This window comes from Ptychodera flava, chromosome 19 (assembly GCF_041260155.1).
Source record: "Ptychodera flava strain L36383 chromosome 19, AS_Pfla_20210202, whole genome shotgun sequence".
In the NCBI taxonomy this organism is placed as follows: Eukaryota; Metazoa; Hemichordata; class Enteropneusta; family Ptychoderidae; genus Ptychodera; species Ptychodera flava.
In genome coordinates, this window is record NC_091946.1 from 16648281 (window position 1) to 16670301 (window position 22021).

The 22021-nt window shown below is 37.7% G+C and overlaps 2 protein-coding genes, 1 long non-coding RNA gene and 1 pseudogene across 3 annotated transcripts in view; 3 read left to right on the forward strand and 1 right to left on the reverse strand.

Annotated features, from left to right (window-relative positions):
• Nucleotides 1–4506, forward strand: part of LOC139118699 (uncharacterized) — a 66565-nt gene extending 62059 nt beyond the window's left edge. Inside the window, exon 7 of the mRNA XM_070682119.1 lies at nucleotides 4159–4506. Coding sequence (XP_070538220.1) covers nucleotides 4159–4379 — 221 coding nt within the window. The 3' untranslated portion in view covers nucleotides 4380–4506. The remainder of the gene's footprint in view (nucleotides 1–4158) is intronic.
• Nucleotides 4507–11291: 6785 nt separating this feature from the next.
• Nucleotides 11292–16145, forward strand: LOC139118703 (uncharacterized). The gene is made up of 3 exons (XR_011548786.1): nucleotides 11292–11892; nucleotides 12845–13117; nucleotides 13856–16145. It is a non-coding gene; the product is annotated as an uncharacterized lncRNA (long non-coding RNA).
• Nucleotides 15355–19672, reverse strand: LOC139118702 (uncharacterized). The gene is made up of 3 exons (XM_070682124.1): nucleotides 18995–19672; nucleotides 18061–18309; nucleotides 15355–17558 (listed from the first exon to the last, which is right to left on the reverse strand). Exons 1-3 carry the CDS (start codon nucleotides 19503–19505, stop codon nucleotides 17176–17178), a joined length of 1143 nt encoding a protein of 380 aa, XP_070538225.1. The 5' UTR covers nucleotides 19506–19672; the 3' UTR covers nucleotides 15355–17175.
• Nucleotides 19673–20577: 905 nt separating this feature from the next.
• LOC139118059 (solute carrier family 25 member 44 pseudogene) lies at nucleotides 20578–21516 on the forward strand (annotated as a pseudogene).
• The last annotated feature ends 505 nt before the right edge of the window (nucleotides 21517–22021 follow it).

Sequence of the window (22021 nt, forward strand, 5' to 3'; positions counted from 1 at the left end):
ATTCAAAAACTGCTTTCCGAAGGATGAAGATACAATTGTCGCTGTCCGAACGATAGGCATGCTCAATGATATATATATATATATACATATTTCCTTTCGGAGAAAGTGCTCAGTCAGCATGTTTTTTTTCGCGGTTTTTTTCCGTGAAGGTGACATTAATTTTTTAAAGACATTTCAGAATAGTACGGCGTGTCGTGGATTTTGTTAAAGTATAAAAAAATCATTAGCAGTACTAAACAACAGCACGCTTCTATTCAACCTTAAGGGGACAAAGTCGCTCTTTTTTAATCTTTTTTTTCATGAATTTTGTTTGATATGAAAAATAATTCGTGTTGTTTGCAGTGACTTCTTGTTAAACATTCTAAAATGCTGGTCGATGTCAACTGTGCATAACCTCAACTCTGTTTTCAGCCAGACATTATTATGTCATTCAGTGCAACATTTTACTCCATGTACTAAAATATCGAGTTCCGTGCAAAATTATGGGGAACGTACTTTTACTAAACGTTTGAACCTTTTCAAGCTTTGTAATGAATTTTCATTGACGATGTCTTACATATAGATAAGGGTAGCAGCTTTTCCTTACATTATTTAGTATTCCGAGTTTTCACAAGATAAGATTAAAAAAAGACAGACTTTGTTTTAAACAGGCTAATCATGGGAAATTCTGATTTTATAATGGTCAAATCATCTCTGTTTTCCGCATAGGTATTACGGTGAATTTCACTCCTTTGCCAAGTATTACAACAAGAATTCCCAACGGGTCATCCATCAGAGGTTAAAAGAGGCTGGAGTAAAACCACTGGAGTGGTCAGCGGAGTATCTGACCTATGGAGACTTTGACACATTTCCTGAACATAGACCAGTGGTAGGTTGACCTAATAATTGGTTCCATCCTTCTATAGTAGCCAGTTGATAGTTATGTGACTTTCTATCTTCCCGTAAATTTACCAAATAAGGATGTGGCCGCCGCATGTATATTGATCACTTTTTCTTCACGTTATTTAAAGGTATACTGTCACCTGTTCCAAATTTTGCCACAGTTACCAAGGAACGCCCCTTTGACCATATATGGGCATATTTAGATTACAGGTGACTATATACCTTTAACGTTGATGACATAATAATTATTATCATCCACACTCCTAAAAACCTTGTGATTTCTTTGACTTCGTTTTCCCCTTTGTAAATGTTATAGAGATCATTTCAGCGTCCGTTATAGAACACTGCGTTTTATTTCAGAGTGGGCCTATTCGGAGAGCTGGCACGGCCATTCAACAATTATGCAAAGTATGATTGCCACTACTATGAACGCATCAAGAACTGATCAAGGTTTAATTGTTGCATTCTGGCTGTTTGATGAAATTACGCGCGAGCTCATGACTTTTCATTTTCCGTTTACCACCCATTGACTTAAACCTATGATAGATTTGTATGGTGAATTATGTGAACCAGCATACGGGTACTTGGAGTGAATAGCTTATAGAAAACAAATTGTCTTTAGCAGCATTAGGGTTTTTTCTAATTAATTTACAGCTACCTTCAGATACACCTGGAATACCTGGCAAAAAACAAAGTTCATGCAACAAACACGGGAATGGAAGCAACTTGTCCCTCGTGATAGAAGCCGGCATGAACGCGTTCACTTTCGGGCAAGTTATGCAGACGATAGCAGCGTACCCGAGGAAGATGAAACCAACTGTGTTTGTTTATGGAGACTTTGCAAAGCAGCACCCGGAGTTGGTGAAATACTGGGCGGAGAAGTATGAAGTGGGAATTCGTGGTAATGCCCCGCAACCTGGTCATTTCTGGCAGTGGCAAAACAAAGATGAATTGCGGAGGGAGATCGTCAGTGCCGGAATGAGACTTCAGGAGATTGGGTTACAACCGCGATTTTTTCTACCACCTGGATATAACCCGAAGCTCGATGATGTGACAGCAAAGACACACCTGAAAATGATTGAACCCGTATTCTCGTTGCCGCCAAGAAATGGTAAGTCTGCATTCTATTTTATGGAAAGTGCCTTATTTTAAGGTAGTATGCGCCTCGAAAGTAAAAGATTCAAAATTTCGCTCAAATTTTGCTCAAGGAATTTTTTAACCAATCACTTTCAAAATCAAGAACAAAAATCGTGGGTCGGGGTTTTGGCACTAGAGAAACAAATCATCAAAGATTTACCGATATTTGAAATTCAAACTGGCCGCCATCCCTGTGTTAACTCTATGGAGAGAAATACAATTTCGATTTACAGAAAACTAATAAAGAGCTTCAAAATGAACCCACGCAAGTGGTAGATCAGAAAAGAATTTAAAAAGTTTGAGAGTCCAACTATCTGTCCCCGAGGCGCAGTCTACGTTAAAGCGACAGTCAGAGGTTGTTGACATTGTCTATTTATGTAATGTTAGTAATTTGTTATCCTTTGACAGTTGTGTTCAGTTAATCATTTTTCAGAGATAGGGCTGATAAAAAAGACTCCTTCAAACCTCCCGAAAAGTATACCGTTAATGAAACAAGACAGACAAACGAACACGTCTTCAAGCGAATCATGATCACTCGTCTGTCAAAGAATGTACTCCCTTGGACCATTGAAAGCGATACAGTGAAGGGTATACACAAAAACATGGAATCAAGCGATTGATGAGAGAGAATTTGAAATGCCCATTAAGGTGGATCACAAAAATTGTACCATCCATGGTTAGAAGGAAAGGGGTTGTCGGAACGGCGCATGTGCGACTTTCTTGTTTACAAATGATTTATTTCATGTACGGTATCTAGTTGCATCACGCCAACATAGCTGCAACAATATTAAAAGTTTACAATATACATTGTGACGAAACATGTTTAACTTTCGTCAGTCGCCAACGTACCTTGGATACAGTGTTTAAATCGGCCGTATGGGTCCCATACGACATTTGAGTGCATGCGCAGTTCCTGCGACACCCGGGCCCTCTCTGTAAAGTACAATATGTGACCGAAGTTAAGCACTATACAGCGGTGTCCCATTCATTTGTGTCCCATTCAAACAAACAGCTGACGAAAACTAACAATGATGGAAACGACATCTGGAGCTATGGCTTTGGAAGCTGCTTTCCCTTGAATAAAACAAAAACTATTACATAGTAAAGAAATGAAAAAGCCAGCTGTTCTTTTCCTCACACTACCAAGGTGCTGCATTTAAATTAATATCACGAAGATTGCAAAATTTGTGGAACAGTAAAGTATATCATCCAAATCACACAATTCTCTGCACACCTTACAACGACGTTCAAGGAACCGAGCATAAGAGAACGAAATAAGGAAAAACAAGATCGAAGGCAACAAATGACAGAAATCTTGCCTTATACTGTTGTAGGAATATGCATACTGTTCGAGAAAAAAGTGCCACACGAAGGTAATTTTGCCGTTCACTAAAACTCACGCATGATTTCAACTGCTCACCAACCTTTGACTTTTTAGATTCTGAGTTGGGGCAATAACAATATATATATATATATATATATATATAATATATATATATATATATATAATATATATATATATATATATATATATATATATATTATTATTATTATTATTATTATTACCTGAATACATGAGCTTATGTGCCCGAGAGCAGGTGACAATTTGCCCGACGCCAGGAGGGCATTGTCTCCTGCCGCGAGGGCACATAAACCCATGTATTCAGGCAATAATATTTTTATTACATACCTCTTCACAGTCAATACTATATGTCATTTAGTTACATGCAGGGCATTTTCAAACAATTTACCATCATCAACCAGCATCAAACAGATTTTAACGAAAATTAAAATAGAAGTTCGCGCATAGATATTTTACTTCAAGCGTTAAGCGTCTACTTTGACGTGGAAAATGTCGAAGGGCTTCACTGGACCGGGTAACCATGGAAACAGGTCAATACTTCGTTCACCGGCCCGCTAACTCCCCGGATGTTCCTATTCAAATCAATGCACTGATTTATATATATATATATATATATATATATATATATATATATATATATATATATATATATATATATATATAATATATATATATATATATATATATATATACTCTTACATATATAACTAAATGGCAAACCTAGGTATTTTGAGATTGCTGATTGAATTTCCTCCATTGCCCTCTTTTAATCACAGATTCCGTGTTTACCAATGACAACTACTTCAAGCACAAGACAGTGTACAGGACTCCCAGAGCACTTCGGATGATACATGAAGCATTCCAGAAAAGCGAAGGTGGAATACTTAGTCTGGACACAGACTTTGCAGATACATATATGATAGTTGGCTTTCTACTGGACTATCTCCATGAATCATCGCCTCACAGACTTGTCAGTCTGACAGAGTGTCTCAGCTGAATATCAGATGTCTCTGTGACCCTTGTTTGTCAAACTCTGTATATTACAGTCAATTGCAGTGGTATAGAAATTGGCTCATTTTTTAACATGGACACATAGTGTCACTTTTTCCACCACCGACGACGGGGTGGTCAGTTTTACTCCCGGGGGTGGGGTAACCCGTACAAAGAGTATACCACCCGAATGGGTCACTTTTTCATGAAGCAAGTTACTGTTGATGACACAGTCCCTACTTGTTAATTAGTAATTTTATTACAGGTCCTCGGAGAACGAAGATAGTGTCCTGTTCATTAATTTGGTCTGTGATTAAAATCACTGCGACACAGATGAGGCTTAATGGCTGAGAATGAGCTCCATGGTGGTGAAAATATAAAACCAATCTCGGCTACAACCCTTATTACAAAAATGATTCAAGTAGTAATTAATTAACCGGATGTTGCAAAACTATTTTCAGTCTATTATAACACTGACAGATTATTTCCTGCACCACATTTCATACCATTTGATGCAGCGCTTCTTGGCATTCATCCTAAAGACAAAAATTAATTATGTATGCAAATTAGCAATTAAGTTAAATGACACTGCTAAGTGTCACTGAATTATATTACAGCACTGTAAGATCAATATCTATACCATGTTTCATCAAATTTGATGTAGCATTTCTGGACACATCACTCAAATCAGGAAAGTTCATAAATTATGCAAATAAAAATTTATTAACATGTCATTATTTACTGTTGAAGCAAATTTGATGAACCGTTTCTTCGCAAATCAGCCTTAATTCGAAAACTCATAATATATGCAAATCGGCAGTTAATTAATATGACACTGCTACACATCTTTGCACACAATTACAATATTTGAGGATAAATATCTCTACCACGTTTCAACAAATTTGATTCAGCGCTTCAAGACATATTACACTAATTATGAAAGTTCATCAAATTTGCCAATTAGCAATTAATTTACATGATGCTTCTTAATGTCTTCACACAGTATTACAGTATACACAGTACAATACATTTCCCACAATTCAGTTTGATTTGTACACACGACATTAAAATTTTTATAACTTTTTCAGTACTGCCTGAAAGCAATAATATAAAATCCCTAGATACTTGATTAATTATATCTACTGAAAGTATGATTAGATATTTCAGTCTAAATTTCAAAGAAACCATTAAATAACGGTAAAAGTCACATTCTGCAGGTACATGTACTACAAATGCCATACTTTTTGGCAGCAAGTTATGACAAACTAAAGGGGTCATTCTCTGAGGAAACTTAGCATGCAAATTTCTTTTGTCTTTCTGTTTGGAAAAAATCAATATCCTTTTGTTTCATAAAGCAGGTGCAACTAGTCTCCCTACTTTTCATTACATTATTCTGTATGGCTGAAGACACAATCCGTGGAAAATTTACAAAAATGCTATCTCCTCTCTCAATCAAGTATACTTTGCTAAATCATTTAAAATGGGAATTGAGAAGAATGGTGTCCTCAAAAGTACGATTTCAAAATTTAAAAAAATTGTCTGTGAATTTGTCTACACATGGGAGACACAGTAGATTCCACTGAGGAGTTTCTGTGTGTACAAATCATGATGAATTATGGGAAATCTTCAGTACTGTGCCGTACTGTCAGATGAACATCTGCACCAAAACACTGTAACATATCATTACACGTCATTACATATACATTAGTGGAAGATTTACATCCTTACCCCGTTTTATAAAATGTGATGTATTTCTAGACATATCACCCTAATTATGAAAGTTTATCAAATCTGCAAATTAGCAATTTATTGACATAATACTCCTTAATGTGCTTACACAGTATTAGGGCGACATTTTTCATTTCTGAGTTTCTCATCTCCCGATGGGCCGTAAATTTCAGCTCCGACAAGAAAATAAAAAAAAATACGAGCGTGAAATATTTATGCCATGCAGAATGCGGACATCATTTTATGCGATGCAGGATGAGGAGTCGAAACTTTGACTTTTTCAGCAAACTAGGGAGTCAACTTATATCCAAAATGTGAATGCTACGGTGTATTCGGAAATATGACCCACGGCCTCGAATGAAAGAAGCCCGAGACTTAGCTGCAGATCTGTAGCTCGAGGTTTTGGTCGGACGGCTAAACCAGAGCTACAGGTCTAACCGTAGCCATATTACTACTGTTAAACTGTTTGATTTAGCTTTCTAAACGTCCAGCAAAAATTATCAAAAAAACAATAAAACACAATACTGCACCTTAATTAATGTCGTTACACCTATTACACGAGGCAACTCGATGAGCAACTCGATGAGCAACTCGAGTTTCCCTCCACGTTGCCTCGATGGGTGTTGCATGCGTATATTTTGGTGTCAATGTCTTTTCTCTTCAACTCCACGATGTCGGCATAAGTAATTTTCGTGTATATCCTCTAAATCTTATAATGAAGTTTTGTAAGTCTTATAAGTCCTCCGTCTTATGACAATACTTTGTAAGCTTAAGAGGGGGAATAATGTAATAAACGTGGTGATTTTGTCGACGGTACACAGTACGCTTGTGGGGTTGACGACCACCGCATACCGCACATTACCTCTGTCGTCACGTGTATCAGTTATTTTTCAATCCTCGAAGTCGAAGTCCCTTTAGCTGTAACTCTTGAAATTTGTTGTCTTGAAAAAAGGCTTACTATTTTCTCTGGTTTTCTTTCAATTCTACAAATTTAAATGATATAGTCTTTTGCTACTGAAAAATTGGACAAATAAATTTAAATTTTAACCGTTATTTTGTTTCCCCGCCATTTTTAAAAACTGATAATATTACAAAGAAAACGAAACATATACTGTCCCAGTGGAAAACAGTCAGCACTACGCATTATATTAAACTACTCTGTTCTTTCTGTGAAGATTCTAATGCATATATATGCACGACGTACAGTATTGTTGCTGTATTTGCATGAGAGCGCCATTTTGCGTTTGGGCAAAAGTTTATTATTTGTCTTGCTCAAAATTGCACATGCAGTCCCAGTGGACAGTTTATTATACTTGTATAAACACCCCTCAATGAGTACATTCCCACAAACTTGTTTTAGTTCGGAAGTAATATCACAAAAGTAATGCTAAAAGATACAGCTATTGGGCCTTTAAGTATAGATATACCTTTAACCACTGCTCATACCCAGGACAGTGATTATGTTTACGCTCATGGATCGTAGCTTGTTAGTACACAAGTTGTTTACAAAACTCGAACAGGAACGATACTTACTATAAACTGCCATAAAACAACCAGTCAATCAATAACTTAGAAGGTGAATCAATCTATGAATAAATCCTAAACAATATCGACCCCACATTAATTCTACTTTATCCAAAAATTAGTGAATTACCATTTTAAATATTAGATCAACTGCTGATGAGAATTTCGGCAAATGAGCCATCCAAATTCTCTGTTGTCCTTACATATGGATTGATATTTCAAGGCATCGAAAACGACGAAAGCATTGATCAGGTCGGGACACAGGCAACACATCAGCCCGACGAAAGACCCAGTGTAAACGCAAACAACCGTGACAGGTGTTCATTTTATGGCGTACGGGAAACGTTCTTGTACCTGAAGAAATACTTGCTATGATTGCCTGTCATGAACGGAATGTTGAAGTCTCATATCCACTTTTTATATGACGCCTTCTTAAAGAGGTATATACTGTAACTGCACAGTGTGAAAGAAAATCAGGCGATTCAATCGGAGGGGCAGAAAGACGGTTTAAGAATATTCCTCATGTGGAGAAATTATCTTCTTGAAAATTTTATGAGTTTCGCATGTTTCTTAGAGAAAATGCAACGAAATCAACGGGTGCTTTGGTGAGGGGATCGTATAACTGTGACTTAAAAACACGATTTCCTTTCGATCCTTGAAACATGTTTGAAATACAAAGTGTTAGCTTTTCCAACAAAATGCACTGTGCAACGGCACACATGAAAACTATAGTTTGATCCGCACTGAAAGACGGTGTTGTTCTCTACTCACCCTTGAAGTGTTGGATTGATGTGACTTTTACGGTGAGCGTACCACTTCCGTTTCTATGATTAAAGTGTTTGAGCTCCTTAAAGTTTAAAACCATAGAAATGTTTTTATCCACTCTGAAATATAACAATCGTTATATTATGGAGCTCAGCTTACAAGACAATTGAACTCCCCAAACCAAAGACGCCAATAGAGTGATACCCCACAGACACATCCTTTGCTCAATAAAGTCAATTAGTACATCTTCATATTTTCTCAGTTTGTCTGTCTGTCCCCCTCCCCCCTGTTGTAATGTAGAAGTAGGTTTCGATCAACATGAATAAGTAAAATGTAGAAAAATGGAGTGAGCATACTTTAGCTTTAGAGCAATTTCTGCATAGATGGTTTCTATGACTTGTTGTAATGTGATCGTTTGTTTTCCGGGCCCCTGTAACGCACCAGCACACAGTGGAATTGACAAATTCACATTCAAATATGAAATCACTCAAAATTCAAAGTTACTACACAAAATTATTCTCGTGTCTCTTCCACGACAATTTACATTCCCCCCCGAATCGTACAAGATTTCTTAAGCTTCATTCGAGTTGCCGCCTCCAGGGCTAACATTGTAAGGTGTGAAATGGTTTCATTTCTATTCATATTTTGCAGTCTTTCATCTTTCGTGTCATCTAGCCCCGTCTCTGTTGTGTCCCTGTTTCCGTCAGACCCTCCCTTCGTGTTTCTAAAGTGTTCTAAGTTTCTCTTGGCTTCTCAGGCTCTCGCTATTCCTGTCTCAGTAGTAGTACTCTGTGCCTCCACGTTGCACGGTACATGTATGTCTCCGTCTATCTCTGACGCTTTAAGAATTTTCTACCCGTAAAAAATCTTATGACTATATACTGAATTTTACCTTACATAATTGGAAGCTTATTACGCAACCTTGTTTGATTATGAACGTGGCGACATTGAGTTTTCACATACACTTTGTTAAAATTTCTGTTGACGCGACAAGATGAAAGTTGAATATCCTTTTTAAAAAACACGAACAAATTACTGTATATAATCTCCTATTCCTAGCAATGCGACCTAAAATGATAAGGATTTGCGTGTACTACGTCATACAGGCTTCGGGTACTACGTCATACAGGCTTCGTGTATTGCGTCATACAAACATTCGGTCGGACGTACATGACATACACGAAAAAGTTTCACGTCTATCACCAGAGAATACCTTAAAATTTCACATTTTTCTTCATCAATGACATAAACAAGGACAAGACCAAGAAAAAAACAAGCTTGTTTCTCATCCTCGCGTGATTAATTCAGATCCGCCGGGTCAATCTTTTTTCTGCTCATGAGGAAATAAAATTGAAAAAAAACCGCAAAAATACGCAACGATAGTGCATAACACAGTGCTGTATAAAACGGAACTGTAAACACTAACATTCCATTCAGAACTGTACACATATGTCACTGTTCTATTTAGCTGTCAAAACTGTGCATTGCTGCACTAAAAGTCAAACCACAGAACTTTACAAAAATAACCAAGCAACGCTGCTGATGTGCATTTATCTCTTTCCTATATCGCCGGTTACATGGTTTTTTTTTTTTTGGGGGGGGGGGGTTGCGCTCGCGTTCTTGTTGGTTGAAGAAAACAAAAAATTGAGAAGAAAAAAAACACGTCAGCGCATCATTTTTGCAATATGTCTAGGATGAGAAACCAACTTTTTTTAGGCTCAAACGGGAACGGCTGCAGACAATCATACTGGTCAGAAACAAGCCATCTGTGCGTGCGTGAATGAACTTATGAGTCATTCGAGGTAGTTCGCGCCTCGAAGATGAACGATTTTAAACCTTTGTTCAAACTCTCCTCAATCAAACCAATCTCTTTCAAAACCAAGAAAAAATTCAGGGGTTGATAAATACATTACCAATTTTTAAATTCAAAAAGGCAGTATGTGGGAAATTAAATTCCGTTTTTCACAAGTGTGTAATAAAGACAAGAAACTTCAAATGTGTGAAAACCAAAATACATGTGTAAGTGTTCAAAACTAAGCTGGTAAAAACTTCTTTTACCCAATAAGCTTCAAATGAGCTCCCACAGTTGGTAGTAGGTCAAAAGAAAATTGTAAAAGTTCGAGCGTCCCAATATCTGTCCCCGAGGCGCATCATCATTATGCATGTTAGTCTGTTTCGCTGTCCCTTTCCTACCTCTAGCTGCCACACCGTAAATTGTAGTATTATGGCATTACATCAACCGATTAATACAACTATGTCGTCACCCATATATGTAGACACATTTTCAAATCGTAATATTAAAAGAATCTTTATCATCCATCGCAGTGAACTTTACATATTCAGAGAAGTTCGCAGTTGCAAGGGACTGTAGAGGGCGCTGTAGTGTAAAAACCGCAGTAGAATTGAACTCTCACCAACAAGTGTTGTGGGATACACCTCAATTGAGCTCTTTCTTGTACAGTAGTTGAATTACAGAATTTTTCTGGGTTTTTTTTCATTCCTGATGGCAAAAATGGATCTTAATTTGCATAGAAGTTAATTTTCTTCACTCTGAGAATTTCAAATCATGTTTGTTGATACTCCGTTAGTACATATTGACTTGCTTTTATAATACCTTGCTGATTGTGAACTTTATCTACTCACGGAGTTTCACTGGCATGGTATTTCAAAATCATAGACTTTGGCTCGTCGAAAATTGGCTTTTCCTACCAATCACCATTGCTTTGGAAACTCATTAAACAGCTGTAGTCTCAAGAAGCGCGTATCTTGCTGTCATCAAAATGGCCAAGTTTGATAAAGAAAGATGTAAGGAACATGAGCTAGGTCGATAACTCAAACAAAATAATGGATCGTTTTAATCAACATGAACAACGACTGAAATATTTGCTGATGGTATTCTCGCTACCTTAACTAGGTTTTGACCCCCTAAGCTAGTTATAAAAGTCCCGATCAGTCGACCACTTTTAAAAATGGCGGACAGATTCAAACAAATGCGACGAGAGCAGCTGCAGAAATTTCTTCGTGATCGAGGAATTTCGTATTGCGGAAAGAAAAAGAATGAATTAATTGAGTTGGCGGAAAGGCAGATTAAGATATGAAGTGTTGGAGAAATGTGATCACGAGATATCGGAACGAAGCCGGAGACTTGTTGTGGACGACGATGGGAAAAGTGTTGATTTGAATGGCAGAGCTGTCGTCTGGGACCGAGACTTGCAGAATACGCCTGCACTAACGCTGGGCGATGTTTTTGCGTACATTGTTTCTCACTGCAAGTGGACTTCCGAGAGACTAAGTAACTATAAATGTGATGATGGATATCTGATGTTCAAGGACGGTCATGTTGAATGCGTTAGTATCGGCATCATTAACAACAACAACGACTATGTCTATTTAAAGGGGGCTGTGAAACCTGAGCAAAGACAAACTGCAGGTCGCTATGAGACATGGGTTTTGATGACAAAAAATGCAGTAGTACTTTCAGCTGGCTGTGCATGTGTAGCCGCGTAAGTATAGCTTTCATGATCTTATTTACCATGCATATCAAAATTTTCGCCCTGTACACAGAAATCTACTTGAACAGTGTGTTTATGTCGAAATGGGTAGAATAACAGAATGCAAAACATTCCCCTGATGCACTTGTAAATTGTAATTTGTAGTCAATGTGTGACCTTGATCTTCAGGTGTTGTGTTTTTGCACTACAATTAAAATTATTGTACGATTTCTGAGTTTGTCCTTGTGGCCCAGGGCCATGCCAAACACGTCATAAACAAAACAAAGGATGAAATAAGTCTGGAAGAGTAATAACACCAAAGATGTAATATTTACACACAAATCAACAGAAGGAATGTTATGAAATCATGGTCAACAAAACATAGAAGTAAAACATTGAACTTTAGTGAGTAATAGTGTATCTACTAGAGTAATAACAAGTGAAGGAAAGAGATGAACTGTTGGTAGTATCACATGTTTGGCTGACCAATTATTATTGTATAGATTCAGTGTTATGATAAATATTGTAGCAACAAAAAACATGCTTTGCAGGAATAATGATAATTTGCAGGGTATTAGAAAATTGTGGTGTACCTTACTGTACCAGTTAATTGTGCACAGGTCAGATGGAGGTGTGCAGGTAACAGAATGAAGACTATACTTCCATCAAAAATAATTTGATACTTAATGCAAAAAAAAAAATATTATCTTTGTTGCACATCGCAGTTCCATGGGATTGCACATTTCAATTCCATGGGATTAAAATACATAACTTTAATCAAGAAGCATTTCCTTTTTTGTAAATATTGTATGGCTCAGAGTGGAAGAACATTCAGCTAACAAGTAGGTACTTTGCAGGTTAAAAAGTGATGTCACATCTCCTGTATTTTTCACTTCCTACGTGTAAGCTGTACAAGATATGTCTTTCTCACAGTTCTGTTGATATTGTATTTTCTAACATTTAGAGATGACGGCTCTTGTAAACATGTCACATGTTTGTTGTTTGCCGTGGCAGACTTCAATGACAGGAGAACAGACAGACATACAGCTGTTGGAACTGATAACAGGTGTGAGTGGTCAAGACCAAGAAGGGAGTCCCAGCCTGTGGTAGTCACAGACCTTGACTATCGCAAGGACAAGACAACACCAAAAAGCCAGGTCCAACACCCTCAAATTACAGACCACTGAAGTCATTGGAGAATGGGGATATTATAAGGATCCGCCAACACATGACTCATGTAAGTTTATTCCTACTTTGCAATCATTGCATTATAGGCAGCATTCACAGAGATGGTCCAGTACATGTAGCTGACTTTTTTTTCCCAGGATTTTTATGGCATTTGTAAACTTGTTGCTGCATGCATATATTATAGTTTCTTGTTCTGCCCAGTAAATCATGTGGAAAGAAACAATATTTGACCTGTAAACAAAAACTCAGCGTTTCTTCTAGTGTTCAAAGTTTAATTTATATACATGATTTCAGTTGTTCACAACTATGGCAGGTGATGCATACAGACTGTGTTGATAAGCTGAATACTTGGCATTTCAAATAGTGAGTTGTCCAGGAAATAATCATTGATTCACATGAAAAGAAATGCTGAAAAAGATTACAGCAACTGTCCCTTTGTCTGATTAGTTGAATCATTTTTGTTTTTAAATAACTTTTTGTTGAGATTCTTTGCAATACTGCCATTTAGCTATAGATATAGATTGTCCCTCATCCCTTGGTGACCAGTATTACAATGTATGATCACAATCCGTGCTGATAGGGTGAGGATGTCAACAAAACCATTTTTGTCTAATTCAAATTTGCAACTGTTTTAACACCCAATAATATGGGTCAAAATAGTGGTAACTGTTAGAAAGAACTATGAGAGCCATAACCAAACTAATTATTTATTCATAGACTGTTTAGTGAGATTGACCCTTAGTTTTTATCTGTGATTCATTACATAGTCATGTTATCTGTTTGGCAGGTCTGTGAGACTGATCACCCTGGTGCTCTGTTGTTGAAGCTGGTCTCTCCACCTCCAGATGTGCAATATAATTCTGTACCAAGCATGGTGACTCTGTATCATCAGTTCCAACAGTCTTCTCTATCTGATGACTTTATTGAGTATATGGTTGAAAATACAACTCAAAGTCATCATGAATATCTACAAAATCTCTGTCAGAATACTCCAGAGTGGGAGGCAGTACGCAAAGGTAGAATCACAGCCAGTATAGCAGATGCTGTCAGAGCTACAAAAAACACAAGCCATGCAAAATCACTACTGGACAAGATAATGGGCACAGCTGCAAGCCTGGAAACGAACAAATATGTAAAACATGGAAGGAAATATGAGACTGTGGCTAGACATTTGTACTCTATGCAGGAAGGACAAAAGCACAAGAATTTTAAAGTAAATGAATGTGGCTTTTTCATTTATCCAGATAGTCCATTTATGGGTGCATCTCCCGACGGCATGGCTGTCTGTGAATGTTGTAACAAAAGAGTTATTGAGGTTAAGTGCAGTTTTAAGCATCAGAATACTTTTCCCTGGGAAATTCCTGAACTTGACCCAGATTATCATTTCAATATATCAAACGGAAGACTGACTCTAAAAGAGAAATCCCCATGGTATAGTCAAGTACAATTCCAAATGGGAGTTACTGGTGTGCCTCAATGTGATTTGGTATTTCATACTAGGAAAGCTATAGCGGTAATAAAAATCCCTTTCAATAAGGCAATATGGGATATTCTTCGAGAAAAAGCAAGAGCATTTTTTCTTGATAGGGTAACACCTCTCCTTCATTAAACTGTTCAAAGTCTGGAAGGACAAAAGGACTGACATCTGCTACTTAGAGGGCCAATACCTTTGATTTTTTTGAGTTTCTGTTTTTGACATCAACCATGGTTTCTTGTTCTACTGCCCAAAGTATGTTTAAACACTATTGTGCTTGTCAACATAGTGTCGACGTGTAAGATGCACTGTTCTTGTTTACATTTGAATTCTAGTCCAGACCAGAATTCACTTGTCAACAATAGCAATGCAGTCTATACATTCACAAGCTGAGTTGACAAGATGATTAGTGTGTGTGTATTTGGACATGCTATGGAAAGTAGAACAATAACTATGTTTGGTATTAAAACAAAAATAACAAAAACTAATCAGAAGTGGGAGTTACTGGCCCTTTAATTCTACACCTGTATTGAATCACTGAATATTGTTGTTACTGTGTTACTGTTTACCTTGCCCTGTAAAGGTGAATGTTACTGAGACACATTTCCAGGAAAAACTTGCTGTTTCCTTAGTGTATAGCTAAAATCTGTTGAACAATTTCTTTAAAAAAATTAAAATGATATGCCTTATGTCAGAAAAAAAAAGAGTTCATGGTTAATCTGACGTTTTTTCACAAACTTTCACCACTTTTATATAACAGAGTGTTTAATTCTTGGACAAATTACATTAAGACATTGATTGTAGATGCAAGATTTTGTGTTGAAAGTATCTTTAATTCCAATGTTCAGTCCATGTGAATGCAAATATACTCAATGTACATTTTTACTGAAATACACTGTTTGTCTTGTCAGTGTAACCTGTAAAAATACAGACAATACCCGGTATATCTGAATTCAGTCCATACTGAAATTTATGGACTGAAATTTAGTTGTTCACAACAACATCAACGTTTTTATACACAAGTTGTGCTGAAAAGCTAAACACTGGAAATATCAAAATAATTTGGAAAATAACGCAAAATTGATACATGTTACTATAACTTTACATTTAAGTCTATTTTTGTTTTGCATTCTAGCGCGTGTCACAAACAATCATAAACTCAAAGTTTGCAAAATCTTTCCATTTATTAGTAATACTCCAATGTGAGATGAATTAACAAAGTCAAAATTTGGTCCAAATTGAACACAGCCTGTACTTCCTCTGTTCACTACCTGATATAACGTTTCATGTGAATAGGCTATTGGCATACCACTGTGTTGTTGTCTGAGTTTATCACTTCTACAGCTTTATCAGTGTTATCTTGACTCATTTTTGGATGCATGTATAATTTAGTCATGTATATGTACTTTCTGCTCAGTTTTGAAAATAATGCTTGTTTGGACTGTCAAATTGCCAGGTGGTATCACACCTAAACTTATTTCACAACTTATCAACACATCTCATCTTGGATATCTTGTACAGTAATGAGCATATAATGTAGTACACATTAACCCTTTCATGCCTAACTTCACTTGGGGTTGATTAAATTTCTCCAAAACTGAAAGAGGTTTCATATTGCACAAAAGTTTACTCCATTTCAGAATATTTTGTAATTGAATATTCATGACAGGCTGAGAGACAGATAGGAAAGAGCACTAGACCAACAGAAACAAAAAGTTTGGTCTACATGTGTCTATTTCCATCTGTTTGCATCTATTCAGTTGTCAATTCTTTTTGTATTACCCTGGTTGAAAGTTCTGCAATTAACTTACATGTCTGACACAGGCAGAGCTGACCAAGCCAGAATACCAAGACAATGCCAGAGGTTTGCAGATCTTTCAGCAAGGGTCATACAGAAAGATAAAAAAGACACAAACAGGTGCAGACAGACATGGAAACAGATACAGACAGACCCAGGCATTTTTGTTTCTGTTGGTCTGCCAGTTCCTGTTTGTCAGTCTCAACTTTTCATACAATATTCAGTATCAGAAATAGTATGAGATGGGATAAACACACACACATGTCAATATGTGTTCAGCATCAACAATATTTGACAGGCTTTTTCTTGCTGGATTTAAACTTCTTGAGATGCTTTTCATCTTTACTATAGAACAAAGGACCCTTTAAATTACATAAAGCTGCAACAAGCTGTACAATCATTGATGCAACATCCTTAAGACTTGCAGGCATTTGATGTTTAAGGATACGCCAACATTTGACTCTCTGGATAGCACGTTCAATGTGAATGCGCAGATGTGCAATTTTTCTGGTTTTCCTAATTTCATTTACATTTAGCCGTTTCTTTTTGCCATTATGCCATTTTCTAGTGAATGGGGGTACAATAAGAGTTGCATCACGCTTCAAAAGTAAATCTTCTATTTGGAACCCCTATCTGTCATGACTTCATCCCTGCTTCAATTTTCTCTACCAGTCCACTGTGCTCTGTTATATATTTGTCAGAAACATTCCCTGACCACAAATCACTAACAAAGGTAAAGGCTCCAAATGGTGAAACTCCAAACAGACATTTGTATGTGTTATGGCTTTTATATTGGGAGTATGTTTTGTATTGTTCACTCTTATTATGGGCTTATCTACAAAAAATCTGCACAGTCTAATAAAACTCGTGTACATGGAAATTCCTTTCTAAACTCCAACGGCATCCATCCACGAATCTGTTCTTGAGTTGGCCATATCAGCAATGCTGGAACAATAGTTTGATGCAAGTATGATACCCATGTGATAGTAATTTTAGTAACAGTTGAGGTACTGACACAAAACAAATCTGCCAAAACAAGGAGGGGCAGATTCAGTCGGATACGTATCAAACACATGATAAACTGAAAGTATGCAGGGACCTCTTGACGACGTCCAGGGCGCCGACTGCTGTTCTGCTCATATTTCTTCTCTTTTGCACTGTCTGAAGTTCGCCAAAATTTCATGTAATCAATACCAAACTTTACAGAGTTGAAGATACCTAAAATTAAGACAAGACATTCTTTAATATTTACACATGAGCATTAAATTTTATTAAGACATGAAGAATGATTGAGCTTATAGCTACACATGCAACTGGATTTTGTCTTTCACCTTCACTGAAAGATATCCACAAAATTACAGGCATTTACGGAGACAGTCAGTATAATCATTCAGTACATTCTACGGATCATAAATTTCCTTGATATAATTTTAGGCATATTCTATTATGTATTACACCTGCATGTCCTTTTTTATTTAATTTGCAATCTGAACATCTTTGTGATCACATAGAACAAATCAAACTTTAAAATCAAATACAAAATTTAACATTTAGAAAATTATGCCTCTGTAGGATGGCACTTCCTACCAAATAAAACTTTGGTATCTGTTTACAGACTGACATTTCAAAAGACAGTGACATCCTTGCAAACTACACAAACTTGATCATATGGACAGCACAATACATATTTATGACAGTTTAAGAAATCACAAACATATACCTTCCAGCAGACTTCGAGACTGGATACCAGTATAAAAGTTGACTCGCTCATCTGTTTTCGTGATAGCATCAACAATGTTCTGTCCTGGTGGAGATGATGATTTGGCTAAACATTCCAGGTGATCAATATCTTCCAACGTTAAATCAGTTTGGCTGGCAATACTGACAAGGTTAGGTACAGCACTATGTAGATAATCATGGTCAATCGGTTGTGGTGTACCAACCCAACTCTGTAAAAGAGGCCTCATCCCTGTAAATAAAATAAGGAATAAACAACTGGGAGAAAAATTCCTCATGTTCTACATAATACAATTCTCTTGAATATCATGAATACATTTAGTTTGAAAAGTCTGTTCATGCTCATACACCATGTACATGTTTAAATTCAACATTACTAAAACAAGTAGTATGGTGAAACTAAATTGACTTGATATTGTATGGCTTGAGGAAGTGGATAAACTGACATATTATTTAAAATTTGCCATATGGCTAGGGTAAAGGTAGATTTCCAGATGTCTTCTTTAGAATACTACCTCTCGGAAATGGTTGTCTACATTGACTACCATGCAAACACTTAGCCTTGAGCTCTGTTGAAATATATATGGTAAACTATTTTTTAATCCAGTACTGGCAAAATGTAGGAAGCAAACTTTTTCCTTTGGTAATTCATAATTAGACATAAATATCCGAAAATATTGAGCATTACTATTCTTCATCTTCATGTAATGATTAAATCTATTGCAGCAACATTGTTTTGTTTATCATTTTGCACAATCAACAAAATGACTGGGGTCAGCAAGATGTGCGATGTATAATTACAATTTACCCATACATAGCACAATGCGATGGAGAGAATAAGCCTTCGCTGCACAGAAGTTGTGTCGGGGCACGTAATCTATTTGCTACGTTTGAAAAGCGATTTAGTTTCAACTTACGTCCGACCGCAACTGTCTTGCCAAAATACGAAGTCGTGACAGGTACATCGTAACATTCCATTTTTTCGCAATGACTGTTCAGACTCGGTGGCTGTGTTAAACAGGCAGACGAAGCATCATTTGCCTTTGAATTGGATGACCTGGCTGCGTTAAGCTTGGTCAATGTTGATGTTGAACGTGTTTGCAGAGGTTTCCCCCAGTTATTCCAAGCAAAATATTTTGGATCTCCTTTTGCAAATCCCCCATCGTCGATCTGGTCTTCATCAAAATGCAGTGAACAAAGTCTGGAACGTTTTGAGAGTTTCAAGACGTCCCTAGCAAAGTCACAATCGTTTTCTGAACCTTTGATACTTCTACCTTCTCGACGTATTAGCCTCTTCCACCGAGCTAAAGCTAAGCGATTACGAGGCCATTTGACCCATCTAATACCTGACATCCATGGATATTTGTCCAAATGTTTCAATTTCCGTGAATGAGAGCCACATTCCGCTGCTTCACATGTAAAAACCATTTTCTCGATGACCTTCAGTGCACGTAACACACACAGACAGCATAGCAGACGAACGAACAAGATGGCCGCTCATGGTCGACCTATTACCCAGAATGCATTTCTGTAACCTGTTATTGACTCCCTAGCACGTAGAGGAAGGCCATTTAAGGTAGCGAGTATTCAAGCACGACGCGGCCAATAATATGGCATTGCGTTATACAGGTCTACGAGCAGTCACCATTTCTGATTGTTTTAAAAACTTCCTCTTACTCTTCGTTACATTGTGCCAGGCCTGTAACAAAATTCTCCGACTCGGGGCGCTTTTTTTAACCACTTTGCAACTTTATTTTGAATTTCGGATGCTCATATCTCATAGAGTTTCCTTGATGTGAGTTATCAAACTCCATCCATATGTGCCTGAGAGATGTTATCCATTGGCTGAGTTTTCTCCGTTGCTATCCATTGGCTTGCTTTAAAGCTGGACTCAAAGCAGCGACATTCAGTTTAAGTTTTCCTGCTTGATTTTCGTAACCCGAAGAAAAACATAGACTTTGCTCAAAAACTAATAAACTTCAACCGTTTCAATTGAATCGTTCAGAAGTTCAGGCGAAATATCATTGATGAGACGCCATACTGCCCGATTCTAATTCAATAAAATTACTAAATAATGTATGAAAAAGGTAAGGTAGCAAAGGTGGGCCTTCAACACCCACCATTCTACACCCACGTTCAAACACCCATGTTTCTCATACAACCAAAATATTCCGCCCATAAAACGTTTATAAGATTACACTTGACAATGAATAAGTAAGTAACTTATGTAATATGATCGTTAATAATTTGAATGTTCAAACACGACAATGACGGTGGCTATACGTGGTGCAACCTATCATTTGACCCAGTTTGACCTCTTTCGTATACCGGCGATCGAACGCATGCGCAGTCATACCTCCAAAATGGCGACGCCGGTAAACTGACAACAACTGCGATGTCTTGATAAACGTGGTTAAACCTGAGCAAAATGGATCATTTACCGAACAATCCGCATAGGACTCGATGATGTAAATACTGTGAGATACAATGTGTGCCAAATATGTCATCTTTGCGGAGAAATCGAAGCACAATAGAATGGGACGACATGGACAAGCGGAAGTTCTTTCCGTACTACGGTATGTTTCAGTTCGCTATGCGAGCGACATTACACCCGTACAACTTGATCAAAACGCGTCTCATGGACAAAGAAAGTATACCTCATTACAGGGGCACCGTAGACTGTTTCTTAAAAGTGATCAAGCAAGAGGGCTTCTCGTCAGTTTACCGGGGATTTTCAGTGCAATGCTTTCACCTTGGAACAACTCTGATCTACATAACGACATACACATACAGTCGGAAAGCCATAAACCGTCAGTTCTCAGATTTGAGCGACTTCTCAGTTTCGATGATGTCGGGCAGTTTAGCGTCCCTCACATGTCAACTTATCGGTGTGCCAATAGATGTTGTCTCCCAGTTCATGATGGTGAATCGCAAAGCGGCGAAATTAGTGGAAAGCCCGTTGATGGAGGAGGTCAGAACATTGCCCAGTCTGTGCAGAGTCATCTACCGTGACAAAGGCGGGGTGCCCGCTTTTTATAGAGGGTTCCTTGCTTCCATTCTGACGTTTGTTCCTCACAGCGCGTGTCTGTGGGGAATGTACAGTCTGTATACGAGCGCCCTCGTGAATCTTGCCCCCGCCAACGTACCCCTTCTCGCGCTGCAAGCGTGTGCCGGGCCCCTGGCCGCGATGAGTGCCGTGCCGTTCTCACACCCAATGGATCTTGTACGAGTACGCATACAGCTCAACCAGAACGCCGACATCAGGACTGCTTTCAAGGAGATCTTCGTCACCGAGGGCGTCCGTGGTTTCTCCCGCGGTATGTTCGCACGAACTCTAGCCAACACTCAGGGCTCAGTTATCATGTTGCTATGCTACGAAACAGTCAAGAGACTCAGTCTACGAGATGACCATGGAGCGGACAGGTCAATGTCATTGTGATGTAAAAGCATCTCCATGTATTCCCCTCACGAAGAGTTTACTCACTGTCGCGTATCATCTGTGGGCACAAATATTTTTAATTGACTCTGTATGTATCCCATGGAAGTATATTTTAAATACATTGACAACTTGTGATTTGTTTCATGTGCAAGTACACCTGTTCATCTTTCAGCTTTATGTACCTAAATCTCGGGCCCCAGTCATCATAGTCAACTCATAGACCGTGCAGTGGAAAACTGTTTATGGTGAACCTTATAAATATTCTTTCATGCTGTTTTTATCTGAACGGACATGCATATTTTATTTTAATATGGTAAGCTTAAAGTTTTTTCCTTTTTGTTATTCACATGTGGCTAAAGGTATATGTTATTATGAAAGACAGAATTTTTCAAAAACTCAACGCTCAATCTGAGGTACCAGTGTTTTAACAGCAACACTGTTACTGTCACGCTCAGTTTCATATATTTAATTGTTTTCTTGTTCTGCGGTTTGCTGTTGATACATT